General features: G+C 35.2%; 1 protein-coding gene across 1 annotated transcript in view; it reads right to left on the minus strand.

The window, feature by feature from the left end:
* The window catches only part of Vcan (versican), a 103574-nt gene that overhangs the window by 59463 nt on the left and 21199 nt on the right, over positions 1-22912 (minus strand). The window contains exons 4-6 of the mRNA XM_013015935.1: positions 20421-20595; positions 20209-20336; positions 4151-4444 (exon numbers count right to left, since the gene is read on the minus strand). Of these exons, the coding sequence (XP_012871389.1) occupies positions 4151-4444; positions 20209-20336; positions 20421-20595 (597 nt within the window). The remainder of the gene's footprint in view (positions 1-4150; positions 4445-20208; positions 20337-20420; positions 20596-22912) is intronic.

The following is a 22912-nucleotide window of genomic DNA, read 5'->3' on the forward strand; positions in this document are numbered from 1 at the left end:
CATGTGTTAAATAACTTTTTCCTCTTTATTTATAAAAGAAAGAAAACTTTCTGCCTTCATTTTCTGAAAGAAGCATTGATCTACTTTGATTGACATGAACAACTTAAAGATCCAAGAAGTATTTGACTATTTTTCTCTTAATTCTATTCTCTAACCTCGGAGATTCCATAACCGTTACCTCATTTAACTGCCAAATTTCATGTTTCTCTTATAACTGCATTCTTTTGGGAAACAGCATAAAATATGTACAGAGAAAGTTCCCATGGAAACATAATATAAACTCATAAAACTACACATTAGAGAAAAGTTAACCATTTTACTATTAAAAACAACCAAAAGCTAATTTTACCTTTTCTCTCTGCATATTTTCTTGGCTGATAAAATTAACTTTAAAGAAAGTGATATGCAGTAGAACCAAACAAAGAGCATACAAAGCTAGTATCCACATGTTCTAACACAAGCTTTCTACAAGCAAGTCTCTAAAACACTATGAAAATATTTTATAGTGTTTTTAAAATCAACTCAGATTTTAAAACTAAACATATGTCATTGTCAATTATTACTGTTCAGCTTGCTGTTGCTTTCCTTGAGCCTTATTACATAGTACAGTGATAGGAACATGTCTCAGAGCATCTGCCTTACAAAGGCAGATTTATGTGATTTTGTTTTCAGTAAAGAAAAAAAGAGGCTCTCAATCATTTTAGAGCTCTGTTTAAGAGTCTGCTTACAATTAAGTTAATTAATTCAATGACTTGGAATGGAAAAACCTCAGACTTCCTTTTGGGGTTGGGTGGCTTTTTTGTCAACCTAACAGCTGATTTCGATCATAATTCAGTATATCTGATCATCTATGCCATTTGCTTCAGCCATTCCCAAAAAGGAAATATTTTTAAAGCACCAATATCCACGAAGAGATATCTTAAGAATAAATACCACTGTGTTACTATTAAAAAGATGAAAACACAATTCTATTATTCTAAGTGTTCTTTCAGAAGACACATTCATATGGAGATGTTTTGGTCTTGGAAAACTACCAGTGTTTCTTCAACTTGATTATTGCTGAAGCCAACAAAAATTAGTATGCTTCTTTTCCCACAAAAATCTCCCTTCCAACCTTTGCAGCTGTCCAGCACACAGATGTTTTACATCACTTTACTTAACAGCATTTTATGTCCTATGAGCTATCTTCTCCATGCCTCAGTTATGAGACAGGAGGCAGATTTTTGTAATACAATATAAAACCCTATTAGCAGTACATTACATACTCTCTACATTATGGAGAGAAGGATGGATTGTAAAATGGTTCTTTGATACTAAATTTGATACACAAGTAAGTGTGAGAATGGGAAGAAATCACAAATGATGTGATATTCAATAAGTTCACGGTTGAAGGACATGTCTAAATTGTAACAGTGAGATTAGAATTTGAATTTTTTTAAGTTTTATGAGTGATTGGATACTGACTCAAGTTCAATAGACAGGACATATTTTTGAAATGCAAATTATGGAATGATTAGTTTGACCTCTAATAGATACTATGATTTAGGGCAAAACAAAAAAATAAAAATAAACATGTTACCATAGATTAGAAGGTCAGACCAATTTTAAATGTAAATATATAGGATAGCATACAAAATTGTGAGAACTAATTTAGCCTGCTGTAAACCACCAATTTTAGTTCAAAACCTAATCTAACAGAGGGCCATGAAAAGCTGGAAAGATCAAAGTAAGATCTTTTTTTGCTCATTAGAAATTTAGAAATTTAAATTTTCACACAAGGAAATTATTTCAATATGAAAATGCTAAGGGACAATTGAAGAATTGTGTTTTACAGAAATGGTTCTTTAGATTCTAGTCACTAACTTGAAAAAATGGGCTCATACTCTAATATTCAATCTCTGACATAATTATTAAAACACATGTGTGAGTGATGGTCATCAAATATTAGAATGTGTTCTCTAGGAATCATTTCTTTCTTGGAGATCACTAATAACAATAAATCAATGTGAGGTTATGAGTCTTGAATTTTTTGGTTCACTTACACTTGGAGACATTTGATATAAGCTACTTTGATATAAGTCCTGTACATATAACTTTCACAGAATTTGCCTAATTCTGAGGTCAAAGAAAAATTTTAAATGCACAACTTTCAATAAGTTAAACAGATTTGACAGACATTTACTTACCCATTTTTCAACTCTCTATTTGACAAGAATGGATTCTAACCAAAGTTAATATCACTTATTTTAAAAGTACTATGCAGTGAATTGTTATAAGAAAATGATCATAATAATAATCAAGTAAGCTTTGGAATATTCAATCACCAAATGGCTCTAAAGTACTTTCTGTATTTGATAAAGTAAAGAATCCATTTCTACCCTAACCAGGTAGCTTACATCACCAAAGTACTTTTGAACCGTGGTTGAGGCCACAAGTCTTATAAACTTTATTGTGCAGAATTCAGTCACCATTGTGATGACATTAGCCAAAGCATTTTGAGAATTTCCAAAATCTTCAAACATATATTAAATGATTAAAGTACTTCATGAGTATATATGAAAATAGAATGAAATCTATTAAAACTTTAAAAGTAGGAGGACAAGGACAAGAAATAATAATAGGATAAATTTGATCATGGCACATTGTATACATGTATGATATCACAACAAGAACTCTTTATACAATGAGTATGCACTCATAAAAAATAAAAATACATAAAAAATCCTTGGAAAATGAATTTGAAATTTGAAGAAGCTATTGGCATTGTGCATTAAGGAAAACTAAGTGTATAAATATTTTTAATCTCTTCAATGGTAAATGCATTTTAAAGATAATACCGGCTGTCTTAGGATGAAAAACATAAACAAAAATCTGGACTCCATCTTATGTAGATAAAACTCAAAATAAGGATCTATACCAGTGGCTCACACTTATAATCCTAACTACTCAGGAGGCTGAGATTTGAGATTTGAGGATGACAAATCGAAGCCATCCCAGGAAAAAAAAGTCTGAGACTTTTTCTCCAGTTATCACAAAAAGCCAGAAGTGGAGCTGTGTCTCAAGTGGTAGATTCCTAGCCTTGAGTAAAATACCTCAGAGACATCATCAAGGCCCCAAGTTCAAGCCCCAGATGGACAAAATCATCATCATCATCATCATCATCATCATCATCATCATCATCATCATCATCATCATCATCATCATCACCATCATCTATTCTTTCCAAATTCTATATATTTAAATAAATTTAAAAAATAGAACTTGGGGCTATAAATGTGGTTTAGTGGTTGAGCTCCTGCATAAAGTCCTGGGATGTATTCCTGAGTAGTACTTAACTAGAAGAAGCCAGAAGTGGTGTTGTGGCTCTAGTGGTAGAGCATTAACCTTGAGAAAGAGAGGGTCAGGGACAGAGCCCAGGCCCTGAATTTAAGCCCCAGGAATGGCAAAAAAAAACTAAATTTTTAAGTTTTTTCATGGTTTACACAGACTTTTATAAAAAAATTGTACAAAACTGATTTACCACAAATGATGAAAAATGGTATTTAAGACTAATTTTAAACAATAAACTCAAATTAAAGAAAGCCTATTTATGTTACCCATTGTAAAGAGAATATACTACCGTTAGTTCAATATAGAATTAATCATTACATAAAATAGCTTGAATATTTTTAGGTAAGTATTGGGCATCTAGGTAGGATTGAAGCATATCAGCGCCAAGTACTTACCTGAATGATTAAAATTTAAATTTTCTGCTTGCTCAAAGAAAAAAAGAACAATATAAAACAAAGACCAAATAAAGAGATTTCAAGGATTAAATGCAGCCACTGTTGGCCTCAGTATAATCATACCAACTATCAATTTGCTTCTAAAAACTGTAATAATATAAAATATTCAGTCGTCCTGGGTGCAACAGGGCAGTTAAGAGCTTAATCTGAAATTGCCTCATCCCCACTAGAAATTCATTGGCTTGTTGTCTGAACTAACTTTATTGCCATTCAATTTGCTCACTTTTGAAAATCAAGGAACTGTTCACCTTCTGTGCACAACACTACAAGATATGGAATCCATTCCAATGTCTACTTGGCCATCCACGTATGCCTTTGAAGTACTTTTATAATCTGTAATTTTTAAAATGATATCAAACACTTACGTTTAAAGCAGTAGGCATCAAATCTGCTATCAGGGGGAGGAAAGCCTGTCTGGTTCTCAAAACGATACAGGGTTCTCACCCCAAGTAGACCACCTCCACACTGGGCCCTGGCCACAGTCACAGGGTGACGCACGCTGGCATCCAGAAGCCACCCATAATCACACTGGTCATAGCCGTTTCTCCAAGCAGCCTGGAGTTCCCCAACCGTTGCGAGCCGAGCATCCTGGTCTTCACACGCTTCTGCAGCCTCCTCAAAAGTGAATTTATTGGGAATGGTGATATGGAACACATCGCCTTGAATAAGAAGAGAGGAAAGACTTTAGTTTTATAATTCACTCCTTTCTTGTTCTGACAAACATGTGAAATCTTCTTTCTATTTTTGGCATTATAAGGTAGTAATTTATGATATTGTGAAAGATAAAAATATTTTGGTTACTTTCATAAAATATAACAAAATAGCACATCTGAATGGTTTCATTATGTGTGTGTGTGTGTGTGTGTGTGTGTGTGTGTGTGTATCAGAAGATAGGCATACAAACACACATGTTTGTGTGTGTATATGTCACAAAAGTAGTCATTTAACAGTAAAATTGCAATCAAGTCTTTAAAATGAGCACATCTTTTGCAATAACTCTTCAGTTATTGTCCAGGGAATGACTTTTGCTTTTCAATGAAAGAATCTGTAATATGCTGTGTAAAATTTTACGCTGAAAAAGAAAGCCCTGTATTGAACTGACACCAACCTGGCTTCACTTTGTGTATCCAATATCTAATTCTCTGATCCTCCTTCCCGAGTATCTTTGCTATGAAGATGAATTCAACCAAATGGCTTAAGTAAGAAAATGTGCAAGAGTTTGATTCAAAAAGAAAAGAATAGCTGGGAAGGTGGCTCAGTGTTAGAGCGCTTGCCTTGCATGCATGAGGCCCTGGGTTCGATTCCTTAGCACCACATAAGCAGAAAAAGCTGGAAGTCGTGCTGTGGCTCAAGTGGTAGAGCACTAGCCTTGATCTGAAGAGCTGAGGGACAGTGCCCAGGCCCAGAGTTCAGGCACCATGATTGGCAAAAAAAAAGAAAAAAAAAGAGAAAAGAATAGAAGCACTATGGAATGCTGTTGTTCCCTTCCTTCCTGTCCCGAGTTATGTGGGTGCTGGGTGGTGGCCACAAAGCAACACAAGATCATTGAGGAAGGGGGAGGGAAGCTGGGGTGGAGAGTGCCAACATAGCTCCCACTCAGCTCATGAAAGACAAACCCTTGGGGAGGAAATGTTCTACTTGCTCTGCCCACAGAGAATTCACGTTGGAATTTGTCTGTCCAGAAAGGGTGCTTTTTTCTAATTTTCACAGACACTGTAAGTCTATCCAGGGGATCTAGCTAGGTCTGTGAGACTGTTCCATGTGCTAATTGATTAACAAGTTAAGGCAATACATTTACTTATTTTTTTTTATGATCACCAGATCCAGTTAGCAGAATGACTCTTCATTATTAGTTAAAATGCTACAATAGAAGATGCTGGAAACTTCAAAGATTGGAAAATTACTCTATTATTTGGGAAACTAGTATAACCATTTTCTAAAATAAATTCAACTCAATGATGGTTTTCCCATATGAGCATAAGTGGCTGAAAGACAGAGAAGCACTAGAGGACACCTAAGCAAATATGGCAGGTGCCAGAAGGAGTACAAGAAAATATGGATAGCCTATTATTGTAGCAGTTGTGGGTTTTGTTTCCATCTCACAGAATCCAATCTCTGATACTGTGATATATTAGAAAAGAGGGACACAAAAAACGCTCATGATTTGGATCGTCACCAGACTCAAGCCAGACATAACAAGCAATTATTTAAGATGAAGAGCAATGAGTGTAATATACAATGAGTGTATGTCTTGGTCTCTAATAAATTTTAAAAGCTGAAAGTTCTGTTGCATAGTGTATATTCAATAATATGTGCTGGTAGCTTTATTTATTTATTTTTTATTGTGAAAATACCATACAGAGGGGTTACAATTATATATATTACATACAGAGGGGCAAGATAATGAGTATATTTCTTATCAAGCATTGTTGCCTCCTCCTTTGTTTCCCCTTCCCATCCCCTCCCATCTCCTTCTCTCCCTTTCTCTCCCTCCCCCCCCACCAAAGTTGTAAAGTTCATTTTTCAACATAACAATTTGTACATCTCATTGTTGCAATGGGTCCACCTGTATCCCTGTTTAAACAATTTGTTTTGTCCCTCCCCTCCACAAATTATACCAACATCAAATACAGTGAAAGCAGAGGTTATGCCGTGGGGGAGGGACATACAAAGCAACAAAGAAATCATCTTATAAATATGTTAGAAACAATTGCATGAAAGCAAAAACATTTTAATACCTATCTTGGGGTTCATTTCACCTAACATCAACTTATAATATTTGTTAAGTAACAATTCTTATTAAGAATCAGGGTCATTTTTCCCATTTTCACATAAAGCTAACTGCTACTACTGCTGGAACCAGGCATTTATCTTGCCTTTGGACTTGGCTCAAAGCAATATGGACCAAAAAAAAGCAATACAGACAAAGGTAGATAAAGAAATGACATCACTGAGTTGTCTTATTCATCTTAGTGTCACACTTGCCTTAATCATGAATGCAATGCAAGTGTGAAAGAAGGCAGCCTGTTAATACATGTGCTTCAAAATTAGAAGATGTAGCTCTATCTATTGTTACAGCTGGAATATCAGTCTAAGGGCCTAAATTTCTTGCATTGCTCAACACTTGAACTTTAAGGCAAACTGCTGTTGTACCAACTACAAACTAGATTGTGTGTGTACAAAGTATAGATTAAGAGTAAACAGCCAGCTAGAGCAAGGGAAAGAAAAATGACCTAATTCAGTAAAGCTTTGTTTTTCTAAGGTATACCACTAATTCATCTGTTGAAGAACATTAACATATTGAAACAAGCCCAGACTAGAAGGCTAATGAGAAAAAGTGATAGATAGCATGATGATTGACTTTGCAATTTTGAGGGCACTAAAAGAGAAAAGATTTCAGTAGAATGTGGCAGGTTAAAAAGGAATTCAGTTGTTATGATTAAATCAGTAGAAGCCTTCTTACAGAGCTTTTCATGAAGAAATTCTTATCAAACATGACTGTCAAATATCAAATATTTAACATATTTTTGGAGAATACAATTACCACTTTCTCTCATTGATATCCAAAGAATAATGATTTTCCTACTTTGATTAACTTTTGTGGTCTCAAGACTGCTTACTTTCCTTTTCATTTATATGATTTCATTTACAGGAAACATTGCAAATAAAATTTTAGGAAATATACTGAGACATCAACATTAGGTTTCATCTAACTTGGATGAAAACTATTTAACTGGATCAGCTGAATTTATGTTAAGTTGGGATTTGAAAGGATTCATCATTCATCACATGTAGCATAATTATTGTTTTGTTTTAGAATAATGACAAAATAAAAAATATTTAACTGTGCTGAAAAGTTAATTTTCTAACCTTTCTAAATTATAATTGTGTAGGATGAACATTACTCACCTCAAGACTTTCAAAATATGGTAGCGATTCTAGACTATAGAATTATCTTAGTTTCTTATAGTTAACTCCCAATCCATGGCAAATGTGATAATGCTATATGTCTAATCTATGTACCAAACCTAAAATATAAAGGCCAGGATATCTGTACATGATTATGTTTCATAGAATAGTTTGTGAAACATTGCTGGAAAAATGGGCTGGGAAGGTGGTTCAGTGGTAAAGTGCTTGCCTTGCATGAATGAGCCTGGGTTTGATTCCTCAGTACCACATAAGCAGAAAAAAGCCAGAAATGGCACTGTGCCTCAAGTGATAGAGTGCTAGTGAGCTGAAGACCTAAAGGACAGCACCCAGGCCCAGAGTTCAGGCTACACGACCAACCCCTCCTGCCCCCCCCAAAAAAATGTGTTCTTAACTGATTTACAGCTAGCATAACTTAGCATTGGGTTTCTTACAAACTCTGTGTAACCTGCTCAAGACAGATGTAGAATGAGTGGACCTGGTTACCATATAGAATTAAAGCAGAAGAATATAAACTCAAGTGTTGGGGAAGCAAGCTGCCTCCTAGAATCGTGTCAAAAACAGCAGATGATCAAACAGGAGGATAGGGCAGAAAAGGGATCCCTGATCAAGGGTCTAAGAAAGAGATTTAAGCCAAACACAGAAGGAGCTCAATTTGTAAAAAGTAGGAGGCTTTCTCCCCCAAAATAAGACATGAGAGCCTGTCTTTTGGTCCCAAACTTCATAGAAAAGTGGATTTCACAGTAAACATTGAATACTCTTATAGTGAGATGAGAATTCAAGATGCTTAAAAGTTTTTATTTATTTACTTTATTTATTTACTTATTTATTTATTTATTTACTTATGTTAATGATTTTTAGTTTGTTATAGTCAAAAATTATTTACCAGTCAAATTAGATGGTCTAAGCTATAGAACAATAGAATGAAATTTGACAGAAATTAAATCCAAAACATTATGTACATGTAAATCCAGACTTGATTTTAAAAAACAGTCATATGAGGATATATCAAAAGATAGATTGAATGTTCAGAAGCAAAGACAAATCAAGAACCAAAGGAAGAGGCAAAAGAGAAAACGGTTGATTACTGCAAACAAGAAGAGTCAGGCAAAGCAACTTAGTATACTTCTTTTTTTTTTTTGAACTTGATAAGCTGGTCCAGCTGTGTAAACTCCTACTATGATTGTGTGTGTGTGTGTGTGTGTGTGTGTGTGCGCGCGCGCGTGTGTGCGTGTGTTTCATTGTTGTAGCTGTTATTGCTGAGGAACTGAAGCCAGGTCTCCTATATGCTAGGCAAGCTACCATTTGAGCTACACTCTCAGTCTTCCTGAAGGTATCCTGCAGGCATGGGTGTAGGGAAAAATTCTTACATCAAGTTGACTTAGAAGAAGAATTCACAACTTTCTGTGAGAGAAAGACTATTTTATTAGCATGAGACAAGGTTGTGTTATATCTCCACTACTGGGTAGTTTTATCTGAACAATTTAAGATAATTTTGGATTTATAGTTTTAAAAGAAGTCTACTATTAAGTTCCCAAGAGAAGCCTTATTGTGGATAGGATACTTAACAATTTTGTAACTAGAGCATAGATTTAGAGCATAGTTATCTACCAAGGAGAGCACATTTCATTATTCTCCAATGAAGGATATGGAATAATAGGTCAGGAAATATACAAACTACTTTTTTAGTACATGAAAAGCTGTGTTACTTAGACTAAAAAGTGAATTCATAAGTCTATACTTACACGCATATTAGTTTACATACAGAATATGATGCAGAACAGAGGACAATTTTCATATTCAAATAAGAAACATATTCACAATACCTTAATTCACATTTTTCCAAAATTGAAAGATAAATGCTTCTAAAGCTTTGGTTATTCCTGTTCTATCAATTCTCTAGAACTATTGTAAAAGAAAACTGAGACCCTAATATCTGATGAGCCTCCACAAATGAAATTCATCTTAACCATGGAAATTAACATTATCAGAAATACTAAGAAAAGTGAATTTGACCACTAGCTGCTATAAGACTCAGCCCAATGTGGACAATAATTGTTTATTTTCCCCACTGCTGCTAAATGGAAAAACTGTTCCTTGTCAGATTTTTTTTTTAAAAAAACACATAATGAAACAGCAAGCAATGATGAAAACAAATCCAAACACTAAAAATGATCCACAATGTTCAAAAGCTAACATTTATACCTAGGAGTTGCTCATTAAAAAGTTTGAATATAGAGCAAGATTAGGATATCCTTACTTTAACTTAATTATTAGAATATTATCATTATCTTAAAGGAATAATTAATATTTCTAAGTCAGATTAAAAGCATCTGCACATTTGCAAATGCATAATACATAAGATGTCATGCATATTAATTTAAAGACAAAACAGGCCCTCACTAAAATGTGTGTTTTCAGGAAGTCTGAGTTTATTCTTTTCCACTGATAGACCAGTAGATTTTAGTTAGAACAAGAAAGAGGTTCTCAGTGGTTTGTGAGCATTCAAAATATTGATATTGAAAGTGTTATTCTATTTGACAGGTACAATATGGCTTCAGGTCAACACAGGGAAATCAGCCTTGGATTGGTTTATTTTTTGAGTTTTCATACTGAGGAGCAAATCACTACTGTATTTTGATAGAAGTTCTTTGGATTCAAGACTTTTGAAAGAAATTGACTGCCACATGCTTCAGAGGGTTTAAATCAAAATGCTTATATTTATATAAGGTAAAATTATAACATTTAGAGAAAATCCTAAGGAATCCACCAAAAAGAGTAATGCTCCTAGACTAGTACAAGATTGCAAGTTACACAGTCCACATGTCAAAACCAATTACTTGCATTTCTACATAATTGAAATACACAGAGAGAAAAATTGAGAACATTTTATCTACTTTGTATTCAAAATTCTATATGTGTTTCTGTGAGCGTAATCTTACAAAGATGTGTGAATATGAATATACACTTGCATTACTGAAGTTTGAACTCAAAATCGTAGGAGGCAGGCACAATACCATTTGTGCTATATCTCTAGTAAAATGCAATTAATAGTAAGATTAAATTTAGCAACAGATCTGTAAAACTTATACTTTGAAAGCTATAAAACATCAAAGATCTTAAAAATCCAGAAAGATATCCCATGTTTATAGATCAGAAGGTTGAATATTAGTAAAAGGGCAATATATTCCAAATCAATCCAGAAATTCAGTGAAATTGCTATAAAACTCCTTTCTGACTCCATTGTAGAAATGGATACGATGATTATAAAATTCATCTGAGGATTGAGGTTGGATGGCAGCCCAGGCAGGAAAGTTGTGAGACTGTTAATCTTCAATTAATCACAGAAAAAGCCAAAAGTAGCTCTACGGCTCAAAATGGTAGAGTGCTATACTTAAACAAAAGAAGGACAGGAACTGTGCCCAGGCTCAGGGTTTAAGCCCCAGGACCAGGGGGAAAAAAGTTCGTACAAAAATTCAAGGGAACCAGAATAGATGTGTTCGTCTTTTGAAAAGGGCAGTATAGTATAGTTCTCACATGTTCCATTAGTAAATTTTACTACAAAACAATAGTAATAAAGACAATGTGATACTGGCACTAGATAGGCATATACTGTAGACCCATAGAATAGAATTGAGTATCTAGGAATAAATGATGCATCTAAGTTCTATTGTCTTTCAATGACATGTTAAGGCCACTAAATGGAGAAAGGCTAGTCTTTTCAAGAAATGATTCTAGGTCCACTTACATGCAAAAGAAATGATTTCAGAACCCTATCTTATATCATCTACAAAAAGTAATTTAAAGTAGATCAAAGTAAGAGAATTAAAAACTGCAAATCTACTAGAAGAAAATACAGAAACTAAATCTTCATGACTAAGTATCTTCTTGAATGATCTAAAAGAATACAATAAAAATTGAACTTCATTAAAATTGTTTTGTTTCATAGGACTCTATCAGAAAATAAAACAACACGTGGCAGGATGGGAAGATATATAAATGACCTGCCAATACATAAAAAGGAGCTAAAAATCTTTAACCATTTGGAGAATATAAATCAAACCCACACTGCGGTTCATATCCATTTAGATGGCGATGCAAAAATCTCAGTTAATAACAATTAGTGATAATAATGTGATAATGAGAATCCTAACATAACATTAGTGATGATGTGAGATGGGGCAGCCACATTGAAGAAAACTCTGATGGTTTCTCAAAAAGTTCACATTTGACCCATAACGCCAGTCATTGTAATCCAATTAATAATGTAATAAAATGATTTTTTTCAGTAAGAAATGTGATATTTGGAGGAGATTTGAGCACTTTGCCTCATCTTCCTTAAAAAGCAAACTGTTTCTTTGATGAGTAACCTTGAAGAGTAAGTGAAATAACAACAGGTTTTAATTCAGCACAGTTGAAGTCACTGGCTGAATGTGAGCACCATTTTCAAGAGGTACCACCATCATGCCATGCCTGGCCACCTTCTTCAGTGGCTCCCAGGTAAAACTCTCCAAACGCTGTAAACATGAGCAACTACTAGTTTATTTCCAAACCTCTGAAAAGTGTCTTAATCTCCAAAAACTATCCAAGAAGCCACAGTCACAAATACAATCTGTAATTTGATGTAATCTTACAAAGAATAACTAAAATATTTTCAACGTCTTCTAGTACCAATTTCAATAAATGTAGAGGATTCTGAAATCTGGACTCAGTCTCTGGATTATCTGAGCCACAGTGTGCAAGATCTGCTTTATGACATGAAGCATTTTAAGTGAATAAACACAGTAAGGCCACAAACCCTAGTTAGTGAACTATCCATCAGTGATATGGCCTGTAGATTACAAACTATAAATCTTGCTAGAATAAAAAGTCAATATGAAGTCAACAAAGAAGAAGTCATGTAATTTCCAGATTCAGTATCTGATGTTGGTCTAATCAAAGACTCTAAAAAGCAGAAACTAAGCTATAATGTAAGACCTGGTTAATGACATCTAGCCCTTTCCTTTATTTTTAGGTTTTTTTTTAATGTAAAGAGCTCACAAGACAACTTTTGATTCTAAGTCTAGAACAAGCTAATGGTGGCATTAGACAAATTATAAAATCACTTCTTTTAATAGCATGAAATAGTAGATTTTTAAAAACCACAACTGTATTTTGGTGAACAGGATTTTTCCTCATTGGAATTCACCCCAGAGAGAACAGTTTGCTTCCAAGGTGGGTTAGAGAGGCAAGAATGGGAAATTTCTGTGAGAGGCCAAGAAGGAGAATCTCTGGAAAGAGCTATTTTTAAGATACACCATAAAAAAAGAGAGGAGAGACATTAGTGTTGTGTTACATGTTATGGTGATGCAACAATAATTTAAAATGTAGATCCTTAGTAAAACTGGCAAACAAAGCATAGCACTTTTTAAAAAACTTCTTGAAATAAAAAGGTGGTGGTAGCAGCCAATTTCACAAAGAGATAAAGTTTGGAAAAATTCTGCAGTGACCAAGTATTTAGGGGTAGTGTGTGTGTGTGTGTGTGTGTGTGTGTGTGTGTGTGTGGAGCAGGCCCTTGATTGTGAATCAGAAAAATACACAAATTGATGGCATTATCTATACTAGAAACTTGCAATTGCTTTGCAGAAATAGAAGTAATAACATTTATATTTGTTAAACAAAAAGCAACCAAAAAAACAAACAAACACACACACAAGTTGAACTCTAAACAAAATAAGAGATCTCATTGGAATAGCCAAAGATGAAATCTTGGAAGCAATACATTTCCAAATAAGGTAAGATCAGTATGTCAGAAAGAGTGGGTTATGGGTGTTTTCTGAGAGGACCAAAGCAGAATTATAGGGAGACTGAGCAGAAGGTCCGTGAAAAGTCAGAAGCATGCACATGTGCAAAGTCACGCCAAAGAGGGAGGAATAAGAGATGAAATAAGTTACAGAAGAGTAGGTTTTACAGGCTTTTGAAGATCAGGCAGCTTGTGCTTGGGGAAGCATGTAAAGAAAAACCAATGCACAATGTTGAGTAGGGATGACATGGTAAAAATGTTTGAATGCCTTGATGGTTATAAAAAGTCCAATGATGGACTGTTAAAAGGACAGTCACTCCAGGAAGTGAATACTTCAAAGGAGTGTGGTGGGGTCAAGGGCAAAGAAATAGACTAATGAAGAGAAGAAGAAGGGGCAAATACAGTTAAGAATCCAGTGTATATCCTACAAAATTAAGAAGAATGAGGGAATAGATGGGTAAGGAAGGGATGGGTGAGAATATTAGAAGTGGTGCCATTGATCAAGATATATTGTATTCATAAACTGAATTATGAAAGTACTCTTTTGCACGAAATTGCAGAGCTTCTGTATGGCAAAGGACATAGCTAGCAAGATAAACAGCCCCCAGATTGGGAGATCACCACTAGCCATACAATGGACAAGGGTCTCATATCTAAAATATACTTAGAACTCAAAAAATTAAATCCCTCAAAAACAAATCCTCAAAGAAACAACCACCAATTAATAAGTGGGCTAAAGACTTAAAGAGAGAATTCTTTGAAGAGGAAATAAGAATGGCCAATAGACGCATGAAGAAATGCTCAATTTCTCTAGCCATAAAAGAAATGCAAATCAAGACAACATTTAGACTCCACCTCACCCCAGTTAGAAAGGCTATAATCAAGAACTCTAATAACAACAGATGCTGGAGGGGATGTGGACAGAAGGGAACCCTACTGCATTGTTGGTGGGAGTGTAAACTTGTTCAACCACTTTGGAAAGCAGTATGGAAGTTCCTCAAAAGACTCCACATAGAGCTCTCCTATGACCCAGCAATCCCACTTTTAGGCATTTACCCAAAGGATCACAAACAAGGCCATACTAAAGCTACCAGCACAGCTATGTTTATCACAGCATTATTCACCATAGCTAAGATATGGAACCAACCCAGATGTCCCTCAGTAGATGAATGGGTCAGAAAATGTAGTAAACAATGGAATTCTATGCCTCCATCAGAAAGAATGACACTGTCCCATTTGTTAGGAAAGGGAAAGACTTGGAACTAATCGTATTAAGTGAAGCAAGCCAGGCTAAAAGAAACATAAGTCTCATAGTTTCCCTTATTTGCAATAACTAGTATATGTCTAGGACAAGCAGAAAAGCTCAAAAGCTATGTACCATATATGACCATAAAAGCTGATGATAAGTGAAATGAAGAGGCCACCAATATAGGGACACTGTTGTTTTTAATGTATTTATAATGTACTACATGATTTTTTTGTTTCTTTTGTAAGTTCTTCCCCTATGGTCTAACCCCTGTTTTCACTGTATTTGATTTCAGTGCCCTCCATCTTGTATATACATTTTTCTAATTTGGAGAGGGGGAGGGAAATACCAAAATGTTGAAATAAGGGGCTGGGAAGGTGGCTTAGTGGTAGAGCGCTTGCCTTGCATGCATGAGGCCCTGGGTTCGATTCCTCAGCACCACATAAGCAGAAAAAAAAAGCTGCAAGTGGCGCTGTGGCTCAAGTGATAGAGCGCTAGTATTGAGCTGAAGAGCTGAGGGACAGCGCCCAGGCCCAGAGTTCAGGCCCAGGAGCGGACCCAAAAAAACAAAAATGCTGAAATAAGGATACATGTTGACCCATTATAACAATATGATGTACAAGACACTATGTTGAAAACGAACTTTTTAGGGAGGAGAGTAAGGGAAGGGATGGTAGGGAAAAACAAAGGAGGAGGTAACAATGTTCAGTAGGAAACGTACTCATTACCTTACTCATGTAACTGTAACCCCTCTATACAGTATTTTTACAATAAAAATATATACAAAAAAGATGAAATATACTCATTACCTTATTCATGTATTTGCAACCCCTCTATACAGTATCTTTACAATAAAAATATATATTTAAATGACTCCTTTGTGCAACTACATAAAGATAATATTTTTAAAAAGCATAGACACTATTTGTAAGAATCAAAACCAGAGATAAAAATACAAAATAATTCATAAACTAGAAATAGGTTTGAGTTTAGCATAATCTGAGACAAGACATGCAAAACTAGAAACTAATATTTTCATTTTCATTTATTTTTCTTTCAGTATACTTTGTGCCCCACTCATTCAGCAAAGCAGGAATTATTATTTACATATAAGAGGACAAAAATAAGGGAAAGGAATTAAGGCAATGGAAAATTGTGAAGCAAACAATGCAGGCCATTAAATGGTAGAGCATAGCTCTTCATCATTTGTCCAGTCTGGGCACGACAACTGGAATTACTGACTTCTTTGCAAGGAACTAAGTGGCTCAGCTGTGAAAGAAAGCAGTCTGATCTCTTCTGCTACCATCAGAATAAAATAGCCACAGAAAAAGAAAATATTTCTTACATGCATTTGACATCATAAGGAAACCAAATAAGCAATCTCTTAATTTCATTAAAAGTTAATTTCTTAATTTCATTAAAGAAGACTGAAGAGTTTTTTTAACTTTAAGAAATATATTTCCAAATATCTTAGGAAATATATTACAGAAGCTCTTAATTGCCATGGGGCTATTATAATAATTCTATAAGGTTCAAACACTAGTTATCATACCCAAAATGAACCCCGCTTCATAAAGTATCCCATTTCTAGTTGACCACTATATCCTTCCAAGTACCATGTTGCACACAGATTTTCATAACTTTTAACACTGAAATCAATTATATTTTAAGAAATCTGGAGGGAAATAAATTTACCGCTTCTCAAGATTCTTTTTTACTTTTAACAATATTCATTGTAAGAAAAAAATCTTATATTGAACTTAATTCAGAGTTGCAATTTTGGTCCTTGATTCTTATAAGTTTAGTGGAAATAAAAAACCTCTTGAAACTCTAATAATAACAGATGCTGGAGGGGATGTGGACAGAAAGGAACCTTACTGCATTGTTGGTGGGAATGTAAACTTGTCCAACCACTTTGGAAAGCAGTATGGAGGTTCCTCAAAAGACTTCACATAGAACTCCCCTATGACCCAGCAATCCCACTTTTGGGCATTTACCCAAATGCTTACAAACAAGACCACACTAAAGCTACCACCACAACTATGTTTATTGCAGCATTATTTACCATAGCTAAGATATGGAACCAACCCAGATGCCCCTCAGTAGATGAATGGATCAAGAAAATGTGGTATATATACACAATGGAATTCTATGCCTCCATCAGAAAGAATGACATTGCCCCATTTGTTAGGAAATGGAAAAACTTGGAAAAAATTATATTAAGTGAAGTAAGCCAGGCCCAAAGCAACATAGGTCCCATGGTTTCCCTTATTTGCAATATCTAGTATATCTATGAGTCAAGCGGAAAAGGTCAGATAATGTGATGTCAGGAAAATGAACCCTTAGATATGTATTTTAATGTTTTTTCTTTCATGCATGTGTTTCTAACGCATTTATAAGATTATCTCTTTGTTGCTTTGTATGTCCCTCCCCCACAGTATAACCCATGCTTTCACTATATTTGATGTCAGTATAACTTGTGGAGGAGATGGGGAAAAACCAGTTGTTTAAAGATACAGGTGGATCTGATGCAACAATGAGAAGTACAAGTGGTCATGCCAAAACGAGCTTTACAACGTCGGTGGGGGGGGGGGTAGGGGGGGGGGGGGGGGGGGGAAGGAGAAGTATTGGGATGGGGGGGGGAGGGGGGAGGCTGGGAAGGGATGGGAAGGTTAACAAAGGAGGAGGCTGCAGTGCTTGGTAAGAAATGTACGCATTATCCTGCCCATGCAATTGTAACCCCTCTGTACAGTATGTTCACAAATAAAATAAAATAAAATTAAAAAAAAAACAAAAAACCTCTTGACACCCATAAACTTTAATAACATCTATTACTTATTAAGTACTTACTTGGCACTGGGATAAAAGCTTTGCAAATTATCTTATTCAATCTCCATACAGCAAGTAAAAAACAAATATTCTTATTGTTCTCATTTCACTGAAGAATAAATTGAACCTTGAGATATCAGTTTTGTTCACCATCTCTCAAGTAGGAAATGGAAGAGCTAGCATTGAATTGTGTTCTTTACCATTCTTAAACTTGAGGAATTTAGTAGCCGTAAGAATTTTCTCTTAGCATTGTCATTGCTATTCCTAAATACTGATGGTTTCCAAATCATATAACCTGATTTCCAAGGACCAGACTTGATGATGCTACACACCCAAAAGCATTATGCACTGAGTAGAAATTATACTTCATATTTTACTTTTTTCCCACTGCCAGCAACATGCACTTATACTCTGTTCAAACATGAATATGGCATCAAGCCATAGATTCCAGTCAAAGAAGGGATTACAAGAGTAGGGTAAGTGGCCAGTACTCTACAGGTTACTGTGTTGCTAAGCTATGATGTTCAGTATGTTGGGCATATTAAACACATTTTCAAAACAAGTACAGAGGTATTTAGGGGGATGTTCTCTATGGCCAATCAAGGAGCATCTGTAGTCTCAATCACTTTTCTAGTTTTCTGAACCATTTAATCATTTTTAACTCTACTTCAAAACCATTTCAACATTCTCATATCTACTTTATGGGAAACTCAATTAAACTTCCTAATAAAGATTATTTTTATGGGTTTTAACTTTTATGTTCTTATTTGAGGATCCTACCTGCATTAATTACTTAATAATAGGGGTTTATAACTAAATCATGTCTAATAAACTATCATAAGTTTTAGAACATTTTTAAGAACAAAGCTAATATTGAAATTCTCACTAGGAAATGGTGATGTGAGCCTAACAGAGCCAAGTCACATCTCAAAACACATAACATCAACAGTTAAAATAAAACCACAGTTTGACTTTGTAAAGCATTAAGACATTACATAATCCAATCTCCTCATTTTATACTTAAAAATATTGAGAATATTTCTTTATGTGGGCCCAATCAAAATTAAAGGTGTGGTTCAATTTAATGTCATTGTTCATTTAACTATGCTTTTAAAATACCTGATATGACACATAAAAATTCATTTCAAAAGGCATATAAACTTCCATTCCATGTACCTTTAATTTTTTTTTTACTTTTTTTTTTTTGCCAGCCCTGGGGCTAGAACTTAGAGCCTGGGCACTGCCCTGAGCTTCTTTTGCTCAAGGCTAGCACACTACCACTTGAGCCATAGCTCCACTTCCAGCTTTTTGGGTAATTTATTGGAGATAAAAGTTTCATGCAAACTGGGTGCCAGTGGCTCATGCCTGTAATCCTTACTACTCAAGAGGCTGATATCTGAGGCTCAGGTTTAAAGCCAGCTCTGGCAGGAAGTCCGTGAGACTCTTATGACCAATAGACCACTAGAAAACCAGAAGTGGCACTGTGGCTCAAGCTGTAGAGTGCTTGCCTTGAGCTGAAGAGCTGAGGGATAGTGCCCAAGTCCAGAGTTCAAGCCCCATGACCGATTTTAAAAAAAATAAAATAAAGTCTCATGCATTTTCCTGCCCAGGCTGGCTTTGGATCGTGATCTTCAGATCTCCGAGTCATCAGTAGCTAGCATCACAGGCATTGAGCCACCAGTACCCAGCTATCCATGTACCTTTGTAATACCCTTTGGATACAATCAACATTATTGAACTCAAACTTGTTTTTAAGGTCCTCTAACCCAGAGAAAGGAAAATTGATCCATCCCAAGTCAAGGAACCTTTAAGCATCATAAAGGAAGGCTGTATCAGGAGTGGTCTCACATCCCTAATAAGTAGAAGAGTATATATTACAGTATTCTTAACTGTATTCATTGCTCTGAATATCAACATGTAAAAATAGATCAGAGAAGAAACATGAGACCCAGCTACTTCTGGGCCAGTTCAGAATTTATAGTTGAGCTGTGTGGAATTTATCAATACCTAGATTCACAGTGATTTGTCATCACAAGGTGTTACATGAAGTTCTCACTAGAATAGAAACCACCTTACTACTATTTTTAATGTAGTATATTGAAGGCAACCCAAGAGCAACAGGACTGCAAGAAAACCACTGTAAGGAGAGACATTTCTAAACTGCAGGATCCTTTACAAATTCCTTCCTCCCTTTAAGCTTACATTTACCAGAAAATCATGGTCACTTAAATAAGGAGCTGCTGTGTAGAATTCAAGTAAGCACTACTGAAATGAGCTTCTAGTCTTTCCTCAGTTTTCTTAGTATAAATAGAGCTACAGAAGAATCAGTGGGAGCAGGTGGGAGGAAGAAAGGACAAAATAATGAGGTAGAATATGATAGAAATACCATATATATTTACAGATTTGAAAATAGCAGAAGTATAGTGTGTGTGTGTGTATGTGTATGTGTGTACATAGCAAAAATGAAATCCACTAGCAACTATTAAAGGAATGGAGGAGGGGAACCAAGAAAGAGTAATAAAGGGGGTGAATTTGATCAAAACACAATATAGGCATGTATGGAATTATCACAGTGAAATCACTTTGCACAGTTCATTTATACCAGTAAAAGAATTTGCAAAGAAGCTTAAACATCTTACCATCCAGATGATCCACATAACAATACACATCATAGGTTTCCTGAGGAGAACGGAATCCATAAGTCCTGACCCCTTCCTTTCCCATCATGTCTCCATAGCAGCCTTCTCGAGGGGCCCGGATGGGATATCTAACAAGGATAAAAATTTGTAAGTGACATATCTTCTTTTAAAGAGATGAATAAATTGAAGGCCCACACCTCCAAATCTCTCACCTAACGCTTCGATCAGATAGCCAGCCTGCATCACACTGTTCAAATCCATCTTCATATGCAGCAAAAAGCTGGTCTGGGGATGCTATGACTGCCCCAATGTCCAAGCAAGCCTTCTTAGCAGTCTCAAAATTTAGAGTATACCTACTAGTTGCAGCCCTGTAGTGAAACACAACCCCTGCAAAGGCAATAGCAAACATTTTTCAGGTAGTTCCTAATCTCTTAAATTACTGTGCAAAATTCTCATGGAAGTAATATATTCAATTAATTGGTAACAGTAATAATATCATCTTTATTCTATGTAAAAATCATGTTTACATAAAAAGCTTCAAAATATCATTAATCTAATTGTCCATTAGAATATTTCCTAGCCGTGAACTTATTGCTAATATGTGTAAGTAAGAGATTTAGGTTGCTAAACCCTAGTAATAAAATTTAATGATATTAACTCGTATCACTTAAGACTATTTTTGTTGTTAATTGGAATTAATTGTGATTTCCAAGGTTGTTTTTTTTTTACTTTTCTCTGTTGTCTACTCATTCTCATGGGGTTGAGAGGAAGTCTAACTTCTGACTCTCACATTACATCTCCCACACATCCATCTCTCAGTTCCAAGACATAGCTAAGTACCATATGATCATGATCATCACAAAGGGACCAGTACAGGTAGCAAGTAGATGCGCTGACAACTTTTTTTTTTCTAGTTTTTGGTCTTTCACTATTCTTTCTAACACTTCCCTAAAATTGTCAGGAAGTATATCTGCTATCTGGTAACTAGAAATAGTTCTAATGATCTATAAAAGTTAAGATAGAACTTGAATGGTTGTACATTTTGCTTGATCAGTGCTTCCAATAATCTTTTCAGTAATTAAAAATTGTTCACATGGGCTGGGAAGATGGCTCAGTGGTTGAGCGCTTGCCTTGCATGCCTGAGGCCCTGGGTTCAGTTCCTCAGCACCACATAAGCAAAAAGAAAAAAGCCGGAAGTGGCGCTGTGGCTCAAGTGGTAGAGCACTAGCCTTGAGCTGAAGAGCTGAGGGACAGCGCCCAGGCCCAGAGTTCAGGCCCAGGAGCGGACCCAAAAAAACAAAAATGCTGAAATAAGGATACATGTTGACCCATTATAACAATATGATGTACAAGACACTATGTTGAAAACGAACTTTTTAGGGAGGAGAGTAAGGGAAGGGATGGTAGGGAAAAACAAAGGAGGAGGTAACAATGTTCAGTAGGAAACGTACTCATTACCTTACTCATGTAACTGTAACCCCTCTATACAGTATTTTTACAATAAAAATATATACAAAAAAGATGAAATATACTCATTACCTTATTCATGTATTTGCAACCCCTCTATACAGTATCTTTACAATAAAAATATATATTTAAATGACTCCTTTGTGCAACTACATAAAGATAATATTTTTAAAAAGCATAGACACTATTTGTAAGAATCAAAACCAGAGATAAAAATACAAAATAATTCATAAACTAGAAATAGGTTTGAGTTTAGCATAATCTGAGACAAGACATGCAAAACTAGAAACTAATATTTTCATTTTCATTTATTTTTCTTTCAGTATACTTTGTGCCCCACTCATTCAGCAAAGCAGGAATTATTATTTACATATAAGAGGACAAAAATAAGGGAAAGGAATTAAGGCAATGGAAAATTGTGAAGCAAACAATGCAGGCCATTAAATGGTAGAGCATAGCTCTTCATCATTTGTCCAGTCTGGGCACGACAACTGGAATTACTGACTTCTTTGCAAGGAACTAAGTGGCTCAGCTGTGAAAGAAAGCAGTCTGATCTCTTCTGCTACCATCAGAATAAAATAGCCACAGAAAAAGAAAATATTTCTTACATGCATTTGACATCATAAGGAAACCAAATAAGCAATCTCTTAATTTCATTAAAAGTTAATTTCTTAATTTCATTAAAGAAGACTGAAGAGTTTTTTTAACTTTAAGAAATATATTTCCAAATATCTTAGGAAATATATTACAGAAGCTCTTAATTGCCATGGGGCTATTATAATAATTCTATAAGGTTCAAACACTAGTTATCATACCCAAAATGAACCCCGCTTCATAAAGTATCCCATTTCTAGTTGACCACTATATCCTTCCAAGTACCATGTTGCACACAGATTTTCATAACTTTTAACACTGAAATCAATTATATTTTAAGAAATCTGGAGGGAAATAAATTTACCGCTTCTCAAGATTCTTTTTTACTTTTAACAATATTCATTGTAAGAAAAAAATCTTATATTGAACTTAATTCAGAGTTGCAATTTTGGTCCTTGATTCTTATAAGTTTAGTGGAAATAAAAAACCTCTTGAAACTCTAATAATAACAGATGCTGGAGGGGATGTGGACAGAAAGGAACCTTACTGCATTGTTGGTGGGAATGTAAACTTGTCCAACCACTTTGGAAAGCAGTATGGAGGTTCCTCAAAAGACTTCACATAGAACTCCCCTATGACCCAG

Source organism: Dipodomys ordii, unplaced genomic scaffold (genome assembly GCF_000151885.1).
Source record: "Dipodomys ordii isolate 6190 unplaced genomic scaffold, Dord_2.0 Scaffold28, whole genome shotgun sequence".
In the NCBI taxonomy this organism is placed as follows: domain Eukaryota; kingdom Metazoa; phylum Chordata; class Mammalia; order Rodentia; family Heteromyidae; genus Dipodomys; species Dipodomys ordii.